Below are 23,060 nucleotides of genomic sequence, written 5' to 3' on the forward strand. Positions count from 1 at the left end.
GTTAGAGGTTTTGTTTTGAGGGCAAAGGGGACTTCAGTAGCGTTAGAATTTGTGAAGATATTTTGTTTCATGAGAAATTTGGGCTCTGGAAGGGACAAGAAAATGTCCCTTTCAACCTTATTTGACATTAATGCTGGCTCTGCTATGAGTCATTCCTTCAAGGCAACTGGTAGCAATTTGTAAACATTGTGATTTACCTGAGATTTTTTTGTCAACAAAGTAGTGTGTGCATACCACCACCCCCATACATTGCTTCTGATGTCATTGTTTTTTGACACTCTGTCAAACATTGGATGTAAGGTGTTAGCTACTTTTGATAACATTAAAATATGTTCAGATTGAACTTAAAGTTTAAAGAGCCTAGTAAAATTATATAATAGTTTTTGAAGTTTCTAAGTAAACTCAAGATCTTCTTAAATTAAAAATTATAACATGATCTAACTTTTTATTCCTAATAGAAATGTTAACTGGAATATAGCATAAAAGTTTATTTCCTTCACTTATGTACTATTCCTATAGTGCTTTTAGATGTTCACAAGCTAATCAGTCCATCAGAGAAGATTAGATGTGACCTTTTTGAAGTATTTAGGTACATCTAATTAAATGGATTAGGGTAAAATTTAAAGAAGAAAAAAATCTGAAATTTAAAAGATGATTTTTAAGTGTAGGTTAGGGATCCAAGGTCTAAAAGAGTATGGCTTTGGAGTACTAGATCTAGCAATCTTGGACTCTTCACTCCCATTCCAGAATTCATCTCCCCACAGAATGGGAAGACATGACTCACAAGAGTAGGAGGTAAAATAAAATTATTCAAGACTTTTATCTTTTTAGGTATTAGGAAATCATCTACATGATTGCTTTAGGGGTAGAAAAACAGATTGTGAACATGTATACTTTTGTAGTTCATAGTAATCCTCAATTACAATTAATGTCTTAACAACCTGTGTTGCTATATATAACATAACCCTATAGAAAAAATTTTAAAACTTTACCTCATTATGAATAAAATTTACTCAAGTGATAAAGAAGTTTTATTTTCTGAATTACTTTTAGGATTATTGCTACATTAATATTTAGGGAAATGTTGCTTTAAAAACAATTCTAAGAAAAACTTTATTTCTTAGAAAATATGTAAATATTTTCAGGATATAGTTATAATTAGTGAAACAAAACTAATGTTACACTCATACCCTTCCTTATTAGTTGAAATTTCTTGAAAATGCCATTTATTAACACTGTTACATATTATTAGTTTAGTTACTGTTTAATGGGAACATGAGTGAGGAAGATGCTAGTGAATGGAATTTAGTGTTACCTCTCTGGAACCTCTTGCTTTATCTTACTATGTGACTGTAGACAACCAGTTTAACCTTCAATTTTGTTATCTTTGAAATGTGACCTATCTTGATGCTGAGATCTTAGAAGAATCAATGATTTAATATCTGTATAAAAGTTTAAATTAGGAGGAGGGCTTGCAATACAAATTAGAATTTTTTTAAATTAAAAACATTCTTAATAGGAGATACATATTTCAAATGATAAAATGTTTTCAAAAAACCGTTCAATAGGCTCAGTAATTTGTTAAAACATTCCTGTTCTGAGTGGGAAAATGTGGAAGATAAATGTTCACAGTGAAGGTGAGTATTACTAAGAAGTCACTATTGTCTGATCAAGAGAAAGAAACATATTCCAAGTCTTAAGATCCACTTGGATAGACCTAGAAAAACTTACACTCTAAATGAAGAAACACTATTAATAAACATTTGATTAACCTTTTAAAATAACAGATAAATCTACAAATGATAGTATAACATTTTATCAGGATTTTGCCCTCATTTTCAGAGATTTTGCAAAAATAATATAAAATTTTGGAAATTTAAAGCAAAATTCCTGAATAAATTGGAGGATCTGACAGTTAAGTGAAAAACATTTCAAAAGCACATCTAAACAATAAGTGAAAGGAAATCATTGTGATCACTTACTGGACTTAGCCTAATTTAACCTAAAGGTTACATACCCACAAATAAAACTTTCTTGAAAAGTGGTGCCCTTAGAGTAAGTTATCAAAAATGAAAAATTCTAGTCTTCTATGCCACAAGTTTAGGGTGATTTGTTAAGGCAATGTCCCCTTTAGAGAGATGCTCCATAGCCTCAATATAAACATGCACAAGGAAGAATTAGAAAAAAAGGTATGAATTTAGTTATATTTACTGTACAGATTTTATTTAGCATTTCCCTATTATCTGCTTCCTAATCTTATTTGTTGGAAGATTATACGTTTTTTTTTCCTTAAAATTACTTTATTCTGACATTTTTGTCTTCTGTTTCTAGTCCTGCTCTTACCTCAGTAATAAAATGAATGACAGGAAAATCACCCATATTTAGGGTTGGGATGAATTTCTTTGCAGATTTCCATTTGTTCCATACAGATTTAAGATCATATTTTTTCAAACTAATAATGGGCAGGTCTCTTGGAACAATAATTGGATTAATATATTTTCTCCCCAAATCAAATTACATTGTATACTTTTTACGTTAGATGGTTGCAAATATTTTGTGGCCCTTAAGTAAGATTATTCAGCCTTTGTTTGCAATTCTAGATCTACTTTGCTCTTAGAAAAATAATTAACTGAATACTCAGAAAATAGCACATCATGCTCATATTTCCATATAAAAACCACTTTCAAATCTTTCATCTACTAAGTACTTCACTGAGTTTATATATACATCATTTGTGGTGTACAGGATCTTGTAAATAACTTGTATTCACATTTAACATTTTTTTAATTGATAAGTTTTTTATTTGCTTTTAAAAAATTATGAAGTTAATTTTAAAATTCTATGGCAATATTTTTTCATGTAGTTAAGCATACTGTTTGAATAAAATTATAATAAATAACACATTTTCCTAAACCATGAAAGTATCAAATTATATGAGAAATTGGTAGAGACAAACTAGAGGAGTTGCATTGCAAAATTCTATTACTGAAATTAAGGTGATTATTTTCAATGATTATGAATTTTATAAATACAATGAAAATATACAAAAGCTGTTTCTGAGCCTAAGAGATTTTTCCCTTTGCTTTTTTTTAATTTAGCACGACCATGTGTCATATTAATTTTATGAACATGTCATACTGAATTTTAAAATATATTTGGATTTCTGTACTTTCAGAAGTTATCAGAAAACTGAACAAAAGAAACAGTAAGTTAGCTACATTTTTGCTGGTTTCACTTAATGAACACTTGGATTGTTGAGGGTAGTAAATGAGGTAAAGCCTTGCTATTTTATATATCATTACCACATACAATCGATAGAGTATTGAAACTTTCATTTAAATACTAGGCTTTATTTGCAGTGTAAACTTTAGAATCCATATACAGCCAAATTAAGTTTAATATATTATACAACTAATGAATAGTAATCAGGAAATGTTTTTGTTGCACTATTATTTTAAATATGGACTATATATAATGTGGTTTGTGTGAGTAGACAACATTTCTGTAATGCATTTGAGTTATATTTTCTTCCTTTATGTCAGCTTCTGATAATGAAGAAGTTCTCAAAAGGGATGAGATATATGAAATCATCTTTTTAAAAAAGTTGGTTAGGGGAGAGGTGTTATAATCTAGTTCTAAAAAACTGTCCATTTGTTTTATATAAAGGCTTTGATTTCCATAATTGACCACTTACTGAATATTTAAATTACATAGAATAATGCCTGCATAGAATAAAATATAAGTATGCAAGAGCCTTAAAGTGAAAAAAATGAATCTTCTGACTGCCTTAAAATATGACTAACTCTCCAACAGGCATACTAGTTATTTTCCATAGGGTCTGTTCATTAAGTAATGCCTTAATAGTGTTAGTGTTTCTGAAGTACAGAACTCAAAGGGTCTTTTAGAGCTTTCATTTTTACATAATGGAAATTTAACTGTTAAGTTTTAAAACCTGATAGTACATTAGTAGTTTAAGCACCTATTAACAGGATAATCTGGGTACACTGATAACATTCTACATACATGACTGTTAACATCAGTAATATTTTGTGGTAGTTTAAGGTTTTTTTATTGTTTGGTATAACAAATTATCCAAGAAGCTGGACTTTGTGTAATATAATCTCCAAGGACCAAGCTGCAATATTTAAACACTATGAATGAAAAACACAGTTGTACAGTTTCAAAAATGATTACTTTTTTGAGGGAATTTTTCAAGACAAAAGGCAAATACTTTGTTTCAAACCTATAAGCAGATTCATTCAAAGAAGTGAATATAGTTGTAAAACATTGTGATTGTTGCAATAAAAAGTAACCAGGCCAGTCATTTGTTTAATTACATTCACATTTTTACATTCACTTTGCCTTTCAAAGCAGGAATATTTTATAAAACTGAAAGGAAACTTTAAATTGTCAAGCTGGTGCTTAAGGATACAAAGTTTTATTTATACAAGTTTCATTTCAAAGGAAGGGACCCTGAAAAAGGGGGGGGCGGTTCTTAGGTCTGTTGATAAACTTACTGATACTTTGTTGAGTCTTCCATGTTTTCACTGTAAATAATACACCTAACAATGTAATTTTGATGTTTTCTGGTAGAAAATGGATGAAATACTAATGAATTAAATTTATTTCATGATAAAAGTTTTCACCGATACTGTGAAATCTTGACTTTCTCTCCTTTTCTAGCCTCGCAAAATACCATACTGAATACATCACTGTAGACATGGGGTGCAGATGCACATTATGGGAACTGCTTCTGGTCAATTATATTATTGTAGAAATTGATAGATACACCAAATAAACTCTATGCACATCAAATAATGGTCTTCGTTTCTTTAAAGAAATAAGAATTTTAAGGTTATAATATGCCTTATAAAATCTAAGGCTCTTAGTAATAAGATGAAATTAGTTTGATAATTAACATTAGCCTTATAATGCCTTCTAATTATATATATTTAAAATACATGTGGGGCACCTGGGTGGTTCAGTCGTTAAGCGTCTGCCTTCGGCTCAGGTCATGGTCCCAGGGTCCTGGGATCGAGCCCTGCATCGGGCCCCCTCCTCGGCGGGAAGCCTGCTTCTCCCTCTCCCATTCCCCCTGCTTGTGTTCCCTCTCTCGCTGTGTCTTTCTCTGTCAAATAAATAAAATCTTTAAAAAAAAAAAAATACATATGGTTGAGGAATCTTTCCCAGTGGATTTCTGGATTTAACCAAAATGCACATTCTTAAAGAGTTTTATAACAGGATTCTTTTGTGAAGAAATTACCCAAAAGTTACCTTTGGGAAGTGATGTTAACACCAAAAATCAGTTATGTAAACAAAAAGTTTTAGTGCCAATGCAGACATTTCTCTTTTCTCTCTGAATTCCCGTAAAACTTATGAAAACTTCTAAGATCTGAGCATATAGGTTATACAAAAGAGTAAACGCAAGTTACATCAGAATATACCTACCAAAACTTTGAACATTTGGTTGATTTTACAGTTCTCTATTTAAAGATGACAGCAGTTGTATAGAGAAAGTAAGATCACAAATTATGCATTTCTTCATGGATGAAGAAAACTAGACTTAAAAAATGTTTAACAATAGGAGGTGCCCGGGTGGCTCAGTTGGTTAAGCGGCCCACTCTTGATTTCCGCTCAGGTCATGATCTCAGGGTCCTCGGATCGAGCCCCGCGCTGGGCTCCCTGCTCAATAGGGAGTCTGCTTCAGGATTCTCTCTCCTGCCCCTCCCTCCGCTTACTCTCTGTCTCAAATTTTTTTAAAAAGTTTTAAAAAAATTTAACAATATTAAACCTTATCAAGAAGACGTGACTTTAAAACTATTCAAATAGTATTTTTAATAATATTAGTAAACAATCCAGATCCATTTAGACAAAAGACCAATTTTTTTCTCAACAGCTTTTTAGCTTCCCTATTAGATATTTTGGCAATTCAAGGATAAAATGACTAGTGATAAAATGAGAAACGATCCATTTTTTAATATTAGTAGGCTACAGTAAACAGCTTATCTTCCAAATCTCAACATTAAAAATTAAATAGACTGAAAAAAAGGTAACATTACCTTTTCTTAAACATCACCATTCTCGTCTTTCTAGCCTTTGGTTCTAGAAAAACAGCTGCTGAGACAACTTATACCTAGTTTTGCCTTAGATCTGTATTATACTTTTATCAAGCTGTAAGATACAGTGTTCCGGAGTAAATGTCTCCCCAAAGTTTGTATGTTAAACCCTGATTTCTAGTGTGATGGTATTTGATGATGGGGCCCTTAGGAAGGTAATTAGGTCGTGAGGGTGGAGCCCCCGTGATGGTTTAGTGCCTTTGTAAGAAGAGACAACAGAGCTTGCTTTCTCTCTCTGCTGCCACGTGGAGACACAGAAGATGGCCATCTGCAAACCAGGAAGCGGGTCCACACCAAAAACCAAATTAGCAGGCACCCTGATCTTGGCCTTCCCAGCCTCCAGAAATTTGAGAAATAGGTATTTCTTGTCTCAACCATCCAGTCTATGGTAATTTGCTATAACAGCCCAAGCTAAGACATGGGAAGAGAGAAGAAATGGAAATCTACCCCCCCTAAAATCTTAACTAGGACGCTGGAAAATCCTGATGGGTCCACAAGAAAACCATACATACTTCTGAGCCATTGTGATTATAACAGCCATTACATATTGAAAAGTCTACTGTCTATACTAAGCACCATGCGGTGTGATTTACATTATTTCCATTTCCCAAAATAAATACTAAGGAAGATGGTATCCGTATTTTATAAAAAGGAATTTATCGTTCCAAGAGATTCACCTACCTACTGGTCACACCCAGTTAAGTGTGATTTGTGTTTTGAACACTTAGTTCTGTCTTGATAGGTATTAATCCCTGTTTAAGTACTAGGGATGATTTTCTTTCACTGAGGATTTAGTGGTTTGTTTAGTCCCTATCCAAATCCCTCCCCCCTTAACCCTAGGCTTTGTAACTAGCTCCTTTTAGTTAAAACTAAGTAAGTATTGGTTATCTGGGATGGGCATGTCAGGGCAGCTGGTCAGTCCTACAAGACTGCCCCTCAAACCCTGCTTCAGGCACCAATCTGAAATCCAGGTTGTCACCTGTTATTCTGACTGACCAGCTATAGATTAAGGGTTCCAAGGACCCTGCAATGACTGATTTGCTAGAATGGCTCACAGAACTCAGAGAAACATTTTACTTACTAGATTACAAGTTTATTATAAAAGGACATAGGAGGAACATCCAGATGGAAGAGATAACATAGCAAGCATCTAAAATTTCTCATTGGCACAATGCAAAATAAAGGACTAAAGGACATGCCATTCTGTTCCATTTCAGTGTTCTAATTTACCACATGAGAATGAAATAATTCAAATTCTTACTTTACCAAGGTCTCCTAATGGCAGTTTAATAAATCCATGTATGATGGCATATGGCCAAAAAAGCCACCAGCTGTCTCCTGCAGAACTGTCCCCGATTCCTTGGTCCATCTTGACCAGAAAGCAGAAGCACTTCACTTAAAATGCATTGTCCTCCCACCTTTGAGGAAGTTTTCTGTAACTAGCATCTGGCAATCTGCCCTAATGACTCTGTGGGATCAGCTAGGAAAATGCTTCCTAGGAAGTGCACTTAAAAAATTCTTGTTGATAAGAAGTTTGAAATAGGGATATGATTAATCAAGTATCCAAAATATTTTTAATTATTCTATTTTTTTTTAAGATTTTATTTATTTATTTGACAGAGAGTGAGACAGCACAAGCAGGGGGAGCAGCAGAGGATGAGGGAGAAGCAGGCCCCCCACTGAGCAGAGAGCCCAATGCAGGACTCGATCCCAGGACCCCGGGATCATGACCTGAGCTGAAGGCAGACGCTTAACCAACTGAGACACCCAGGCACCCCTATTTTTAATTATTCTAAAATAAGACTTCCTATAGACTAAATCTTGTTTGCTAAGTTTATCTGAGATAAGATCAGTTTGAATCAGTCAAAGAATTGAAGAATATCTACATCAGAAATTACTTTAAGGACAGTCTAACCTCCCACCCAATACTTGGATCTCTTATGGAATGTTTCCAACAGCCTTTCGACACATTTTGGAAAGCAGAACTTTCCACCTCACAATAAAATTCAAGTACATTTCTGAACTATTTCAAAAGTTCATCTTCATACAATGCTGAAATCTTCCTCCTTTTAATTTCTGCCCCTTACGTACAGTTCCATTCTCTGGAACTACTAAGACATTAAAGGAGTAATTTGGTTTCTCTGAAATAAATTTCATTCCATCCTACAAATTTAATATACTTCTCTTACTCTAGAAGTACAAAGTGTGAAGATTTGTCACAATACAGTACAAGGATATCCCTACTGAGTTGACAGCTACATATGGGAGAACCTTCCATTTTAAAGAGAAATCACAAATCAGTCCTCACCACTGAAAGCCATAAAGGGTAAGGAGTCAACTCCTGAATATTACACAGAATAAATAATCCCAAATGCTTACCTTCTAGCTCTTGGCTGTGAAATTCATATATGAATTATTAATAAAACATTCTTTCCTTTTGATACAATTTCACTCCTGTAGTTTTAAATATCATCTCCTTTGGTCAAGAATTGGCAAGTAGGAAGAAGAGATTTCCACAGCAATTTATTATTAGTTTTACAACTTTTTCAGGAAGATAATTTACATATTTAAAACATCCTCAAACATTTAAAAGGCATTATCAGGCATTATCACTTTAAATCACTGACATTTTACTAGCAAGGTTATAAGCACCTACATAACTAAAATTCTTTCCTCTTACTTTTTTTTAAATAACACTGATGAACTAGTGGAAGCAATTTCCCTTCTTTGTGAAGCCTATGAGTGTCAGTTGCACCTCCAATAAAAGTTCCATTGATAAATATTCTTGGTACCTGTTGGATAAACAAAAGATTAGCTGTCACTCTATCGTCAGAAGTATTAAGACCTTTCACATAATAGTAATAGATGCTCATACTCTGGGTACTTTTATGGGCCAGGCACCAGACTAAGCTCTTCCACAAAGTAGTTAAATCTTTACAACCCTTGAGGTAGGTACTAATTTTAGCCTTATTTTGGAGGGAAATGAGGCACAGGAACTTGTCCAAAATCACAATGATAGCAAATGACAGGTAGGATTTAAACCCAGGGCAATCTGACACTCAAGCCTTTCCTTCTAATTGCTATGGCATATAAAAGGTAAAAGAATACAGTCTGTAATTACTGTTTATAAACATCTTCCATGCACATTAAAACAAGAAGGAAAATGGCAACATTATATATTTTCCCGATAATACATTTCACTGAAAAAATGCATATGGTTGGACAAATTTCAGGAATCTAAAAATATGAAGAACTAAAGCACTCCTATTAGCACAGTAACTGAAGACTGACCCATGGTCTGTACTGTTCATGTAAAGGGAGGAAGGATTTCACCTTGAGAAGAGCTCCAGGAGGATCTTAAAGATTCACAGACAAGCACTCATGACAACACCATCACCCCACTCTCCTAGTCAAAACACACACACATACACGCACGCACGCACATATGGCAAGAATAAAAATAAAATGAATGAATTCTGCTGTTTCCCAATCTCTGAATCTTGTTCCCAGATCTACCATTTCTTTATCCAAAAAGGATTCTCAGAGTCTCTCTCTGTCTCTCATGAGACAGAGAGAACGCCTGGCTCACTTTACATAAGCGTCTAGGCTCTAGGTGATCCAGGTACCACCTATTTGGAGGAAAAGCACCATAGAGGATACACTTACAGTTTTTTCACCAGTCATTTTGTAGAGAGCATCTTGAAATTGACTTCCATATTCAAGCATGTCCAATTCCACCACTTTATACTTAACATTCATGTCATGGAAAAGTTTTTTTGCCATTGTACAGTAAGAACAAGATGTTTTTGAGAAAATCACCACACAATTATCAGAAATTGTTTCCTGAAGTCAAATAAACAAACAAAAAATTTTTTTTAATTCTAGACATTACCTTCTGGAAAGAAATCATTATTATAGTGGAAACGGGATGGATTCTGGAGTCTCATGATTCAGTGTTCAAACTAAGTCTCCATCATCTATTTTCTCATTTGCAGATTAAGAATATTATTATTCATTTAAAAGGGATGTTTTTAGGAAAAAAGGATGTAACAGATGCAAAGTTGGCATGAAGTGATAACAATAATCACAGCCAATTCATATACAGCAAACATCTCTGTGTGCCAGACACAATTCTTAACATCTGACCTTTACTAGCTCATGTAAACTCACTATAATCCTGAGATAGGTCTTATTATTATCTCTACTCTACAAATGGGGAAAGTGAGGCACATAAGAAGATAAGTGACTTACTCATAGTCCTAATAAGAACTGGAAAGCTGAGATTTGAGCCCAGGCAAGTCTGATTCTACAGTCCAGGCACTTAAACTCTGTTACATTGCCTCTTAAATACTCAGTAGGTGTTTAGGAGTTAACTCCTTACCTTCCTTAACTTTTAATGGTGAGGACTGATATATGATTTGTTTAACATGTAAGGCTTTCATTGATCCAGGTATAAACAACAGCTTACCCCCTCAACTTCCACTCCTTCCTATATATCTTTATAGTTAAAAAAAACTGTCATTGTCATGACAGTATTGCTAAGGCATTCTTATATTGTTGTTCCTGGAAAAGCTACTACCAGAAATGCTGATTCAAAGGGTTTCAGGCAGGGCGCCTGGGTGGCTGTCGTTAAGCGTCTGCCTTCGGCTCGGGTCATGGTCCCAGGGTCCTCGGATCGAGCCCTACGTCGGGCTCCCTGCTCAGCGGGAAGCCTGCTTCTCCCTCTCCCATTCCCCCTGCTTGTGTTCCCTCTCTCGCTGTGTCTCTGTGTCTCAAATAAACAAATAAAATCTTTAAAAAAAAAAAAGGGGGGTTGGTTTCAGGCAGAAGTCAGAAACTGTTTTTGTTTTTTTTTAACTTCCCAGATTATTCTAGTATCAACCCAGTTTGGAAACTACTCTCCAGGCCTTTATCACAAAGACTATGAGATTTTGCTATGCATCTGCATTGCTTGTAAAATTTGTTTTCTTTTTTGTTTCTAAATATATGAATGTCCAGGTCCTTCAAGAGATTCTGAATAGATAAGTAGCACCCAAGCATCTGTCTAAGTTGTTCTTATGTGGGTCATAAGCAACACCTTCAAGATGAAAGCCAAAAATCAGAAAGTAGAGTACCCAGGCAAAGTAATTCTAAAGTTACATCCATCCTTGGGTGTCAGAAGGGTTTTAAGGCACAGTCTAGCTCTCTGCAAGTTGGTCTATTTTTATGCTTTCTCTTCTAATTACTCATAATATTCAGTATAGAAGTCTGTCTCAGAGAAAGCCAGCCATACCAGAGATGTATGCATGAATCCATTTTATAGATGAGAAAACTGAGGCTGAGAAGTTCACAACACTAGGATTTAACCCAACCTGTCCCAACACCAAAGCCAGTGCTCTCTCCTCCACCATGCCACCTCAGGTTATAGGCACACTGAGGCCATCGTGTAGAGAGAGCTGAGCATCCTGGGTGCTGATATGCAGTAAAAACACTGATGAAGAGATTCCAAAGTGAGTTGAAACTCAAGATGACAGTGCCAGAGTGTCTCGAACAATCCTGCTCACCTTCTCTCGAGCTCAACCTTGCTAAATTTTCATCATTTTGTATTCTTGTTTTAAAGAGGAATTCCCTCACAACAGGTTTCTAGCATTGCTGTTACATTCATCAGCTGTGAGTGAATACTTTCTTAGCCAAATAAATGAAAGGCAGAAATGTTATGTATGTGGTGGTGGTTGGTGGTGAAGAACAGAGAAAGGAAAACATGAGTACGTCTTGTAGACCGCAAGGGAAGAAAAACATATGAGAGAAGTTTTTCTGAGGCAGAATGAACTGGGTTTTGCAGTGAAAGAGAGGAAAACAGTACCCAGCAGCACATGGGTGTCCCTGAGAGGATCATTTATAGAGTAACTACAGCATACTAAGTTCTGTGTTAGGGGAGAAAGCTGTTAAGCAGCTTCCCAGGCCAAAATCAAACAGTATCCCTGGCTAAGAGCAGCTTGACTGGTATCAACAGGATACCTGAGGTAGGTCTGAGGGAAAGGAAGAGCTAACCTCACAGACCCAACTTAGAGGGAGTAAAGACTCCGTTAATAATAAATCTCATAAATTTTGACTGTCAGTATGATCTAGAACTTTTCTGTCACATGGATTATTTTGATAGCAGATTTTAAAGTATACATTTAGTAATTCATTTGCTGAACTACGTCAGGCTGGATAATGAATAAGCATATCAAATGTGTAAAACACAGTTCTTTTTCTACAGAAGAAAGGTTTCTCCTATGTCTCCCACATCACTCACTTGAATCTGATTCACAGGAACAGTTGCTGACTTCCCCAAAGATGATGATGTGTTGTTCCCCATCCTAAAAAGAATTTTAAAAGACAGTGCAGCTTTAAACATTAAAAATAATCATTAATGATAATATAGCAAATGAGATCCATTTGAAGAAAACCTGATATGCAAATATATATACAAATCTATGAAACAGAAAAAAGTTTTACTTATTATTAGTCCAAAAATAACCAAAAGGGACTGTATGCTTCTCTAGCCTCCCAATGTCCTTAATTATTTCGTAAAACTACATTTACTGTGTTTAAAGCCTGGCACACTCTTATTTCCGAACACCAAATTTCGAATAGACTGTCCTAATGATTGACCTTAACCTGACCATTAGTTTAAAAAAAGTTTCCATTTTCGTATTAAAATATGCCAAATCTCCATGAACATGCTATGACACAGAGAACCTACAAAAATTCAAAGATTTTAAGGAAACTAAGGTATGTCAACCACAACATTCATAGCTCTAAGTTTCCCAATCCGTAAGGTAGGAATAATAGTCACACCCACCTCAAAGGGTTTTATGAAGATTAAATGAATTGATAGAAAGCAAAACAGTGCCTTGATCACAGTAAATGTTCAATAACGTTTAACACTATTAGTATCATTTCCTGATTACAGGGACCCTCTAGGTATGTATTATCTAAAACCCAGCTGTTGGGAGCTTGTAAAAGGAGGCATTTATTGTAACAGGAATATATTCACTAAAATATTGACCAGTTTTATATCATCGAATCTCTCTGCCTACCCCTAGAGTTTTCCCCATCCACTTTATCTTTCTTGATCAGCCAGGCCCTATTGCATTGTCCAAACCATATACAACATCCTGATGCAAACTAGTTAGAGCAAAATTACAAATCTTAGAAAAGAATCAGAATAATATGGGCTTCAAAAGAGAATTTCTTGAATATCTAAAGATTAAGAGAATATCTTAAGATAAAGAATTGAAGTTTCAAATATTTCCAAAAATAGTCTCCTTATGATTATGTTCCAAATTCAAGTTTTGATAGAAAAACTTCTCCTTGCAAACACTTCATTCATTCATTTTGAGTGCATTTAAAATTTAAATGTTGGGGGCACCTAGCTGGCATAGTTGGTAGAGCATGTGACTCTTGATCTCAGGGCTATGAATTTGAGCCCCACATTGGGTGTAGAACTTACTTAAAAAAAAGAAATTAAATGGATTTTTTACATTTTATCCTTGGATGATGAGTGGCTGATCTACACAGCCATGCCCACACACTTAGAATAAGGATGCTGTAACAAACATCACCTTCAGTAATTACAAAGAGTTAGAGGCAGGAACTACTCCAAGGGAATATTACAACATTAGAACTCCCCAATGTTCACAGTCTATTATTCCTTACTTCCCAATAGTCGGTAAGGAAATCTTTAAAACAAAAAGGGCCTGTGTACTTAGGAAGGGGTTAGGAGTAGTATGCTAGGGAGACTGCAACCAACTTAGGTGGAGGGCAGAGGTTGTGTGTTAAGAAAAAAAGCAGGCTGAGTTCCTGGAGTGTAAACAAACAAACAAACAAACAGAAATGTTAATCGGCATGGCCTGGACCCAAGAACTTGTTTTGGTGTAATAAATCAGCAGCCTATTTGGTTTATCAACTAAGAAAACAAGTCCTTTTCATCTCTGGTCCAACATGTAACCGTCATCCCCAAACCATCTACCACAATATTTACTACTGAAGCAGGAGTTCTAGTAGAACCTTCATCCCCAAGTTATCTTGGGCAGTGAGAGGAGGTAGGAGGTGCATCTGAAATATCACCCCCTACCCTCCCAAATAAAAGAAAAAGTTTCTGGAAAGCACCTTTCTCCTTCAATTCTGGTTGAGCTTGGCAAAAGTTATTACCTAGTAAGGAAAGAGACATCAACAGAGAAGCGCACAAGAAACGTTTCACTTCAACACTGATGTACCCATCAGCCATGCCAGATTTATGGAGCGCCTCCTATATACTAAGTAGGCGAAATGCTCAGTGCCCCAGGGATACACATCACCGGAAAAACACGTCAGGGGCTCAAGGACCTGTCAGTCAAATAGGTAACACCACGTGGTCAGCACCTTCCTGAGTGGGTCACCAGCTTAGAATAGAAAGATAATTAGCAGTTCCTACAGTCTGGCAGAACTGATCAGAGTTACCAAACCAAGTAGGAAGGAAGAGACTCCAAGACAGAGGGATGGACGCACAGGGGCAGGCACAGACATTCGAACTGGCAGAACCACCGTGGAGCACAGGCTCGGGCCCGAGGGCGGCACAGCATCAGCCCAGGCAGCGGGTCCTCCACCGCAGGCCTGGTACTGGAAGCGGGGAAGCACAGGGAAAGCAATCCTCGGTCTAGCCAGAGGCGACATCTACATGAGTAAGTCACAGTCCCCATCCTCAAAGCCTGGGCCATTTAGTAGGAAGCGTCCCCTTCACTTCCTGCGGTAGGGTTGCCAGGTTTAGTAAATAAAAATGCAGAACGCTCGATTACATTAGAACTTCACATAAAAAGCGAGTAACCGTTTAGTCTAAGTATAATCCGTGCAATATCTGAGATACACTAAGACCGAAAATTAATCGCTGTTTATCTGAAATCCCAATTTATTAGCCGGGGCGGGGGGGGGGGGGGGGTCCAAGCCTCCCCAGTACCACGACTCGGGTATTTTCGACGTAAGAGTCACAGGATCCGTGAGAAGGCACAACCTCTTAGGGCATCATTCACCGCCCCCCACCCTTCCTGAGCTCCCGCCGCCCTCCGAGGGCCCTCCGCCGACTGGACCCAGGGCCCACCCGGCGCCGGGGAAAGAGGCGCCCGCGCCCACCGCTCCGTCCAGACCCCTGCGAGGCCTCCGCGCCACGCCGACCCCCACCCCCCGTGTCCTGCCCGCCGCACCCCGTACCCAGAGGCCGCAGCTCCTGCTGCCCCGCCGAGCCGGCCCGCCGAACTGCTCCCGCTCCGAACCAGCCTCGTCCCAAGCAGCGCCGCGCCGCGCCAAGACATGGTCCGAGCGCCGGGGTTGCGGCGATCGGAGAGGGCGGCGACCGCGGCCGGGGAGAGCCCGCCTCCGCCGGCTGGCCGTGCCTCCGCACGCCCGGCCCCTAGCCGACCTGGCCCGCCTCTCCCCGCCCCGCCGGGCTGCCCGAGCCGCCGCCGGTCTCCTCGGCGCGGCCGCATGAGTCCTCCCGACGCTGGCGGCCCGGCGCCCGGCGGTCCCAGGGCGGAGTCGGGGCGAGTGCGGCACGCGTGTGGTTAAGCTGCGGTCCGGGCCGACGCCGACGCCTCACCTGCTGGCTTCGAGGGCTCGGCCCAGCCCTGCACCTGTTTCTTTAGGGGTTAGGGACGCCCATAAAGGCCCACAGGCCCGTGGAAACAGCGCGTGGGGACTGTGGCCAACATTCTGGCGAAACGGAGAAGAAAAAATGTCCGAAAGAAAGACTCGAAATGCCTGGGATGTTTACATGAAGATGGTAGCGTCATCACAGCTTCCGGTCAGACAGGTGTTTCTGTCGGTGAAGTAAGAGCCTAACTATGTCATCTTAAAATTAGGCTGCTGATCCAGAAGCCATATAAATCGTGGGACTATTAGATTTTACATCCAGAATTAAAAGAAAAAAGTAATCCAACGTAGAACATTCATTCCAGGGAAAACAAAATTTGTGTTTATAAATAAAAATGAAATTAGAAAATAAAATTTGAACTAGCCCAGAGGGTTTTTGCCATGGCTGTGGAAATAGCTGAGTGCTAAGGACAACATTGTGCCACTCGTAGTAATGATAGCCCTTTGTGCGTCACTATTTGAGGAGGGTAGGTCTTTATTTACTGAGGACATTGAAATCTATTTGTTAAGGTCAAAGGGCAAATACGGTATTTTAAAAATTCTAAACAATTATTAGAACAATCCAGACCTTTTATGATCCTTCATATTCAACTAGCTAAGTTTAAGATTCGTGTTACCAAATCACAAAATTAGAACGTCTGTTTCTGACGGTTTTTTTTTTTCTATTTTCAAGTGAGTTGTTTCATTACTTCATAAAAGGATGAAAGTTAGTTGCAAAAACAAATACCCTAAAAGGTGTGAAGTCATTCTTCATAAATTCAAAATTAACTTTAAAATTTACGAGATGTTTTCTATAGTGTTGTGGGGTTTTGTTTTGTTTTGAATCAAAGATAGCTATTTAGGAAATTTACTCTGTTATTTTTGTTTTGAAATAAAATTTTACCTTATTGTAAAGTTTTACAAAATAAAGGCCATTATGAAGTGAAACAATCATGTCACAATTTAATTTTCATACAGTACAGGGCTATGTTAAGCACAGAATTCACTGGACAGGTTTTTTAAAAGGGATCCCCAAAGAACGTTATTCAAACAAAAGTGTTATGTCTGAATTAAGCATAATATATTCATAACCTTCAGTTTCTTTGGGCTTCATTGGGTAGCTACAGAAGTGCTGATTCTTGGTCATGATTTTGATGTCCATAATAGTACATTAACAAGTATGCCTGCTGGCTGTTCACTCAAGTGTATGGTGGGAACATAATGGGGGGTGGCCAGTATAAGTACATCAAGAATAAATGATTAAATACAGCCTTATGAGTTCTCTACTTTTTTTTTCATGACTGAACATGATATCAATTAAAAGCATTGACATATCTTGGGGTGCCCGGGTGGCTCAGCCGATTGGGCGTCTGCGCTTGGCTGGATCATGGTCCCAGGGTCCTGGGATCGAGCCCTGCGTCAGACTCTCTGCTCAGAGGGGAGACTGCTTCTCCCTCTCCCTCTGCCTGCTGATCCCCCTGCTTGTGCTCTCTCTCTGTCAAATAAATGCATAAAATCTTTTAAAAAAAATTGACATATCTTTAGATATTCTTTCAACTTGTTTTTTTATTGCTTAAATTGTCAAGTAAAGCTCATACTTTTTTTTTTTTTTTTAACCTCAAAACAGGTTTATCCCCTGCCTAGGGTTGAAAGCTACTGTTAAAAAACAAAATCCAGCTGAGTAAATTTGAAGCTCTAACTGGCTTTATTCAATGATTCATAAATTGGGCAGCATCTCCAAATAGAAAGGAGCTCTAAGATGCTGTACAAAATGGAAGGCTTTAAAAGGCAGAGAGGAGGTGGGACAAGGACATCATAAACAAATGAAAGGATTATTTCAGGCAATGTCACCTATCTTTCGGGAAGAAAGAGGTCTATCAAGCAGATTACCTCACTAGTTCTCACCAGGAAATTCCCAACTAACCTATTAAGATTATATTCCTGGGAAAGGCTGAAACTGCAATTAGTTTAGGTATTAAGTCTCGGTTTGGTGACAGGGGCTTATTTAGCACAAGTGACTCCATTTTGGACCTGTTGTTTCTTTTTTTTTTTTTTTTTTAACACTTTTAAGATCAGTAAATTATGAAATCTTCTACTTGAAATGGCCCTTATGGGAGGTCCTCTATACTGGGTCCAACCTGTGGACCTTAGCCACATGGGAACCTTCATAAATTCTCCCTCAAAGAAACTTTTCTAAAAAGAGCATGATTGTGAACCCTAAAGGGTCAGCTATTGTATCCTAAGGCTGCTATAACAAATTACCACAGATTTGAAACAACAGAAATTTATTTTCTCACAGTTCTGGAAACTAGAAATCCAAAATCTGGCAGGGCCGTGTTCCTTCTAGAGGCTACTATAAAGGAGAACTCATTTTCTTCTTCTTCTACCTTCTGGTGGCTTCAGGTGATCCTTGGCTTCTTTGACTTGTGGCCATACCACTTCACTCTCTGCCCATATCTTCCCATTGCCTTCTCCTCTGTCTCTGATGATGAGATTTAGTCCACACCTGGATAATCCAGGAGGCTCTCATCTCAAGGTCCTTCACTAAATTGTATCTGCAGAGTCAGTTTTCCAAATAAGGTAACATTCACAAGTTCCAGGGATTTGACCTGTATGTTTTGGGGGAAGGACCATTTTTTAGCCTATCACAATGACAGTACTTAGGCTGGAGAAAGCCTAATATTTCATTAAAGTCTTGGGTATGTTAAAAATTCTGTGAATGTTGTGTTATATTCATTTTCTGTTTTTGTTTTACTGTATTACTTCATTCATCCTTTACTATGTCAGTCACTGGTCACACGATACAGACAAGGTCCTGCCTATAAGAGATAAAACTCTTATCTTTTATCCAATTTTTTGAGCAAGGTATAAAATTCATGGTTCATAAAAATGTGTCATATTTTTACTTTGGCATCACTGTTAAATAGCCCCATCTGAAAAGGTAAAAACAAATTTATGTGTGCCCATGCATTCTTCTAGACTAAACAATGTCTCTCCCTTATGTCTGTTTCCCAAATATACTGCAGCTATAATTAAAATCACATTAGTTTAAAACCATTACTGAAGGGCACCTGGGTGGCTCAGTCAGTTGGGCATCCAACTCCTGGTTTCTGTTCAGGTCATGATCTCATGGGTTGTGGTATCCAGCCCCGCGTTGGGCTCCATGCTCAGTGGGGAGTCTGCCCCTCCCCCCTCTCTAAAATAAATAAATCTTTAAAAAATAATTACTGCAATTTATCATAAGCCTTTTATCATTATAGAGTTTCTCATTTTACAAGTACAAAAGTACAAAAATTATAACGTTATGATTTCACAAGAAGGCTTAAGAAGGACTGTTTGCTTTTCCAAACAACAACCAATCTTCCAATGCTCTCATATCAACTGGGTATTCTACAGTTCAATTCCATTCTAACACAGACAACCTGGAGTTAGTACAGACCCCACAGGTTAAGGGCTCAGTCCTACAAGACTGCCTCGACTTCGACACCTGCCACAAATGGGGTGTCCAGACTACCTGCACTTCTGCCTGGCCAAGTACAACTTGGGGTGTTATCATGACCCACCCTCAGGTTCAATAATTTGCTAGATAAACTCATTAAACTTGGGAAAATACTATCCTTAACAATTACAGCTTTATTATGAAGGATACAACTCAGGAACAGGCAAATGGAAGAGATGCATAGGGCAAGGTTAGACAAGGTTAGGTGCAGAACTTACATACTCCCTTCACGTACACCACCCTCCTGGCAAATCAATGTTTTTACCAACTCAGAAGCTCCCCCCAAACCTTGTCATTCAGGAGTTTTTATCAAAGTGTCATTGCTAGGCATGATTGATTAAATCATTTGCCCTTGGTGCTTGAACTCAATCACCAGTGCCTTCCCCTCCCCTGAGGAGTGAAGGATAGGGGATAGGAGGAGAACTGAAGTTCCTTAAGCATAGCCAGCCCCTCTCTTGAAACTAAGGGACATCAAGAATCACTTCATTACCACAAACACAGGTACAGGGAAAGAGACTTGCTATGAATAACAACACTCTTCAATCCCTAAGAAAATACCAAAGGTTTTAGGAGCCAGGGACCAAAAAACCAAGTATAGTCATGCCTGCCTAGCTCAGATCTTGGAGCGTGCAGCTCTTAAACTGGGTTTTGTGCGTTCAAGCTCCACAATGGGTGTAGAGATTACTTAAAAATTAAATCTTAAAAAAAACAAACCTTAAAAATTAAAAAAAAAATTAAAAACCCAAATATATATTTTTTATTAAATCACAAGGACCTATCTTGTCTTTTTATAGAAATGAAGGGATAAAAGCAGTAACAAATGGAGGTGTCTGATGTTATTTGAAATTTTATACTCAGAAGGCAAGAATTCAAGAATTAAAGGAATAAAAAATACCTTTGTTGGGTAGAATATCTGCCAAAATAGTAAGAATGGAAAGGATTACTTAAGGATTTATTCAGAATTTTAAAGTGTCAAGTTGAAATATATGTAAATGCTCCAAGCCCAGGGGAAGGAAAACAAGATAGTATTACATACCTATACGGAAGAATTGGGAGCAGGATATTCCTGAAGTAAGTATGTCCTGGATGTATTTATGAAGGAAATGAAAGATATACCATAGATTAGGGGAACTTCTGTTTAAAAATGTGGTAAGTTTATCACCTGAATTTACTGAAGAATTAGCATCCAGTATGTTCTAACGAAAATATTTATCTAAAAAGCTTTTTATTTTTTGCCAAGCATTATTTCCTTCCTTCTACATCATTTCTATATCCATAAAATGTGTGTTCTTAAGTCTTTGGGCCAATAGACTTGGAATAATAAGACCAGCAAATATATTTTCTTTTGAAGTGTGAGCAAATTACTTTTTTAAAGATCTCAGGTCCGTAAGGTCTGTAAGCCTTGCACTAGACAAATTTATGACTAACTCAGAGTGCCATCTGGTGTTGAACAAATAGCATTTTGTGATCGATGTTTCCTAACCTTTGCATTCTGAAATATTCTTTTCGATCTCTATGGAGAGGTTAATGTTGTTTTGCCCAGTCTTATTTTCTTTTTGTCAAAGAGAGGTTAAACTTGTATTTTTATTCTTACTTTTCTTATAAATTGAAAGAGAGAGAATGAGTGGGGGAACTTTACCGGTGAATTTAATCATATTTGAGACTAAAAATTTACCTAATAGTATGGAGAGTTTTAACTATTGATGCAGATGAATAAAAGATGTGTCTTGCAAAATTTAATAGAGACACATAGCGAGTAGGTAAATTCAAGTTCATAATTTAGTAACATTATTTCATTCAAACTAAAGACTGAGAAATTTCAGTGGTGTTTCAAAAAAAAAAGCTATAGTGTTTAGTCGTGTCCCACCGAATCTCTCTTTATAATGTAATGATTGATACAAAAGTGTGAGAGAACAATGCAATAGGAGTGCATCTAATCAAATTCCCTTAAACCTAATCTAATTCCTCTTTAATCTTAGAGGACTTTCCTGATCAACTTATCTAAAATAATACTTTTACTCTGCTTAATTTTTCTCTGAGACATTTATCACCAACTGACTTTGTACATAGGTATATATGTATTTATTGTCTCCTTCGCTGTGCAAATGAAAGCACCAAAGGGCAGAAAATTTGTTTTGTTTAATGCTAAATTTACTTAAGAAACTATAGTTTTGGGGGCGCCTGGCTGGCTCAGTCTGAAGAGCATGAAACTCTTGATCTCGGGGTCATTAGTTTGAGCCCCATAATGGGTATAGAGATTACTAAAAAAAATTTTTAAAAAAACTGTAAAATTTTCACTATAGTTGCAGAAATAAAAATTTGTACATTTTAAAATTTGTACAATTTAAAATTTAAAATAGCAAAATTAATAAATGCCACAAAATACAGTATAAATAAATTTACATTGGAAATGTAGTAACATTTGGTTAGAACAGTAGGCTGATAATTCTTAGAGAAAAAAATTATGATGATCTTATTACTCATACTGAATTAGCTAATTTAAAATTTAATGGTTTCTACAATAGAATATGGGAGAAAAGAGGGCAATCATTTAGGAAGACATCTAATCAAACTCCTTTCAATCCATTCTAGCTCTTTTTTTTTTTTGATATAATGAAGCAGCTTATCAGAGAGGTCTTCTCTGATAATATTATATGAAATAGCTAACACATCCTGCACTCCCTATAGCTCTTACTGCTTTATTTTTCTTCAGAGCATTTGTCATCTCTTGACACATCTGTTTGTATTTATTATCTGTGTTCCCTCAAAGAAGGTAAGCTCCATGAAGGCAGGGGCCTCGACTATTTGGATCACCTCAGATTCCCAGGTTTTAGAACTGGATCTAGCATGCTGTAGCTATTCAATAAATAAATGATAAATGCATGAATTATTTCATTATATTTGAGTACAGAATATAATATTTTAATTTAGCAGTCCTTAAAACAAATTCATAGCAGTCTTTTGAAAAATAATATAATTTTATTATAATAGTTCATATGGTATAATTATCTCATTATAATTAATCTAATATTTCTACTCTGTTTCTAATTTGCAAGTCATAGAAAAGAAGGTATTTGACTCTAGCATTTCAGAAAAGATAATCCTTTTATCATTTGCTCCTCCAAACTAGATCCTCTAGCAATTCCTATTTCAGAAGGTGCCAAGTGTTTTAGAGCCATTAGTAGTTGTCTGATCTCCTTTTAAATTGCAAAAAATAATGTTAAGAACACACAGTTTCAATACATACATATATCAAATTATTGTATTGTACAACTTAAAACGAATACAATATTATATGTCAATTATATCTCAAATATGCATACACACATTGCTTATTACTCTTCATCATTCTTACTTAGAATTGGAATAAAAATGTGATGTTTCAGAAAGAGATTATGATTTTGTTATGAACCTGAAGTTATCTATACTCAAGTGGAAAGATGTTAAGCATATGTGAGATGGGTTCCAGAAGTAAGCAACTGCATAATTCTCAAACTAAAAATCTGCTATTATGAATAAAACTTCAAGATACAAATTCTTTAGTGATAATAGCAAAAACATTTCATTGTGATGTTTTCCTTTCTTTTTATAATTCTTGTCATCATGTATATTTTATGTCTTTGTGCTTATCTGCCTTGATATAAAGTAAATTAATTTTAGTATAGGCTCTTTATGTATTTCATTGCATTTCCCTATGTTTCCCCAAATCATTTTTTTGTTTTGTTTTCCCAAATAATCTAATTTTTAAAAAGTAACCCAGGGGTGCCTGGCTGGCTCAGTCAGAAGAGCATGGGACTCTTAATCTTGGGGTCATGAGT

The 23,060-nt window shown here is 36.8% G+C and overlaps 1 protein-coding gene across 2 annotated transcripts; it reads right to left on the bottom strand.

Moving 5' to 3' along the window:
• Positions 1–7,866: 7,866 nt before the first annotated feature.
• On the bottom strand, positions 7,867–16,335 carry GLRX2 (glutaredoxin 2). Of its 2 annotated transcripts, none has more exons than XM_032422059.1 (4): positions 15,712–16,335; positions 12,394–12,457; positions 9,783–9,959; positions 7,867–8,908 (listed from the first exon to the last, which is right to left on the bottom strand). In XM_032422059.1, exons 2-4 carry the CDS (start codon positions 12,454–12,456, stop codon positions 8,777–8,779), a joined length of 372 nt encoding a protein of 123 aa, XP_032277950.1. In that variant the 5' UTR covers position 12,457; positions 15,712–16,335; the 3' UTR covers positions 7,867–8,776. The 2 variants fall into 2 exon arrangements, with proteins under 2 accessions (XP_032277950.1, XP_032277949.1); XM_032422058.1 differs by lacking the exon at positions 15,712–16,335 and adding an exon at positions 15,327–15,516.
• Positions 16,336–23,060: the final 6,725 nt, after the last annotated feature.

Source organism: Phoca vitulina, unplaced genomic scaffold (assembly GCF_004348235.1).
Source record: "Phoca vitulina isolate PV1807 unplaced genomic scaffold, GSC_HSeal_1.0 scaffold26, whole genome shotgun sequence".
NCBI classification, from domain to species: domain Eukaryota; kingdom Metazoa; phylum Chordata; class Mammalia; order Carnivora; family Phocidae; genus Phoca; species Phoca vitulina.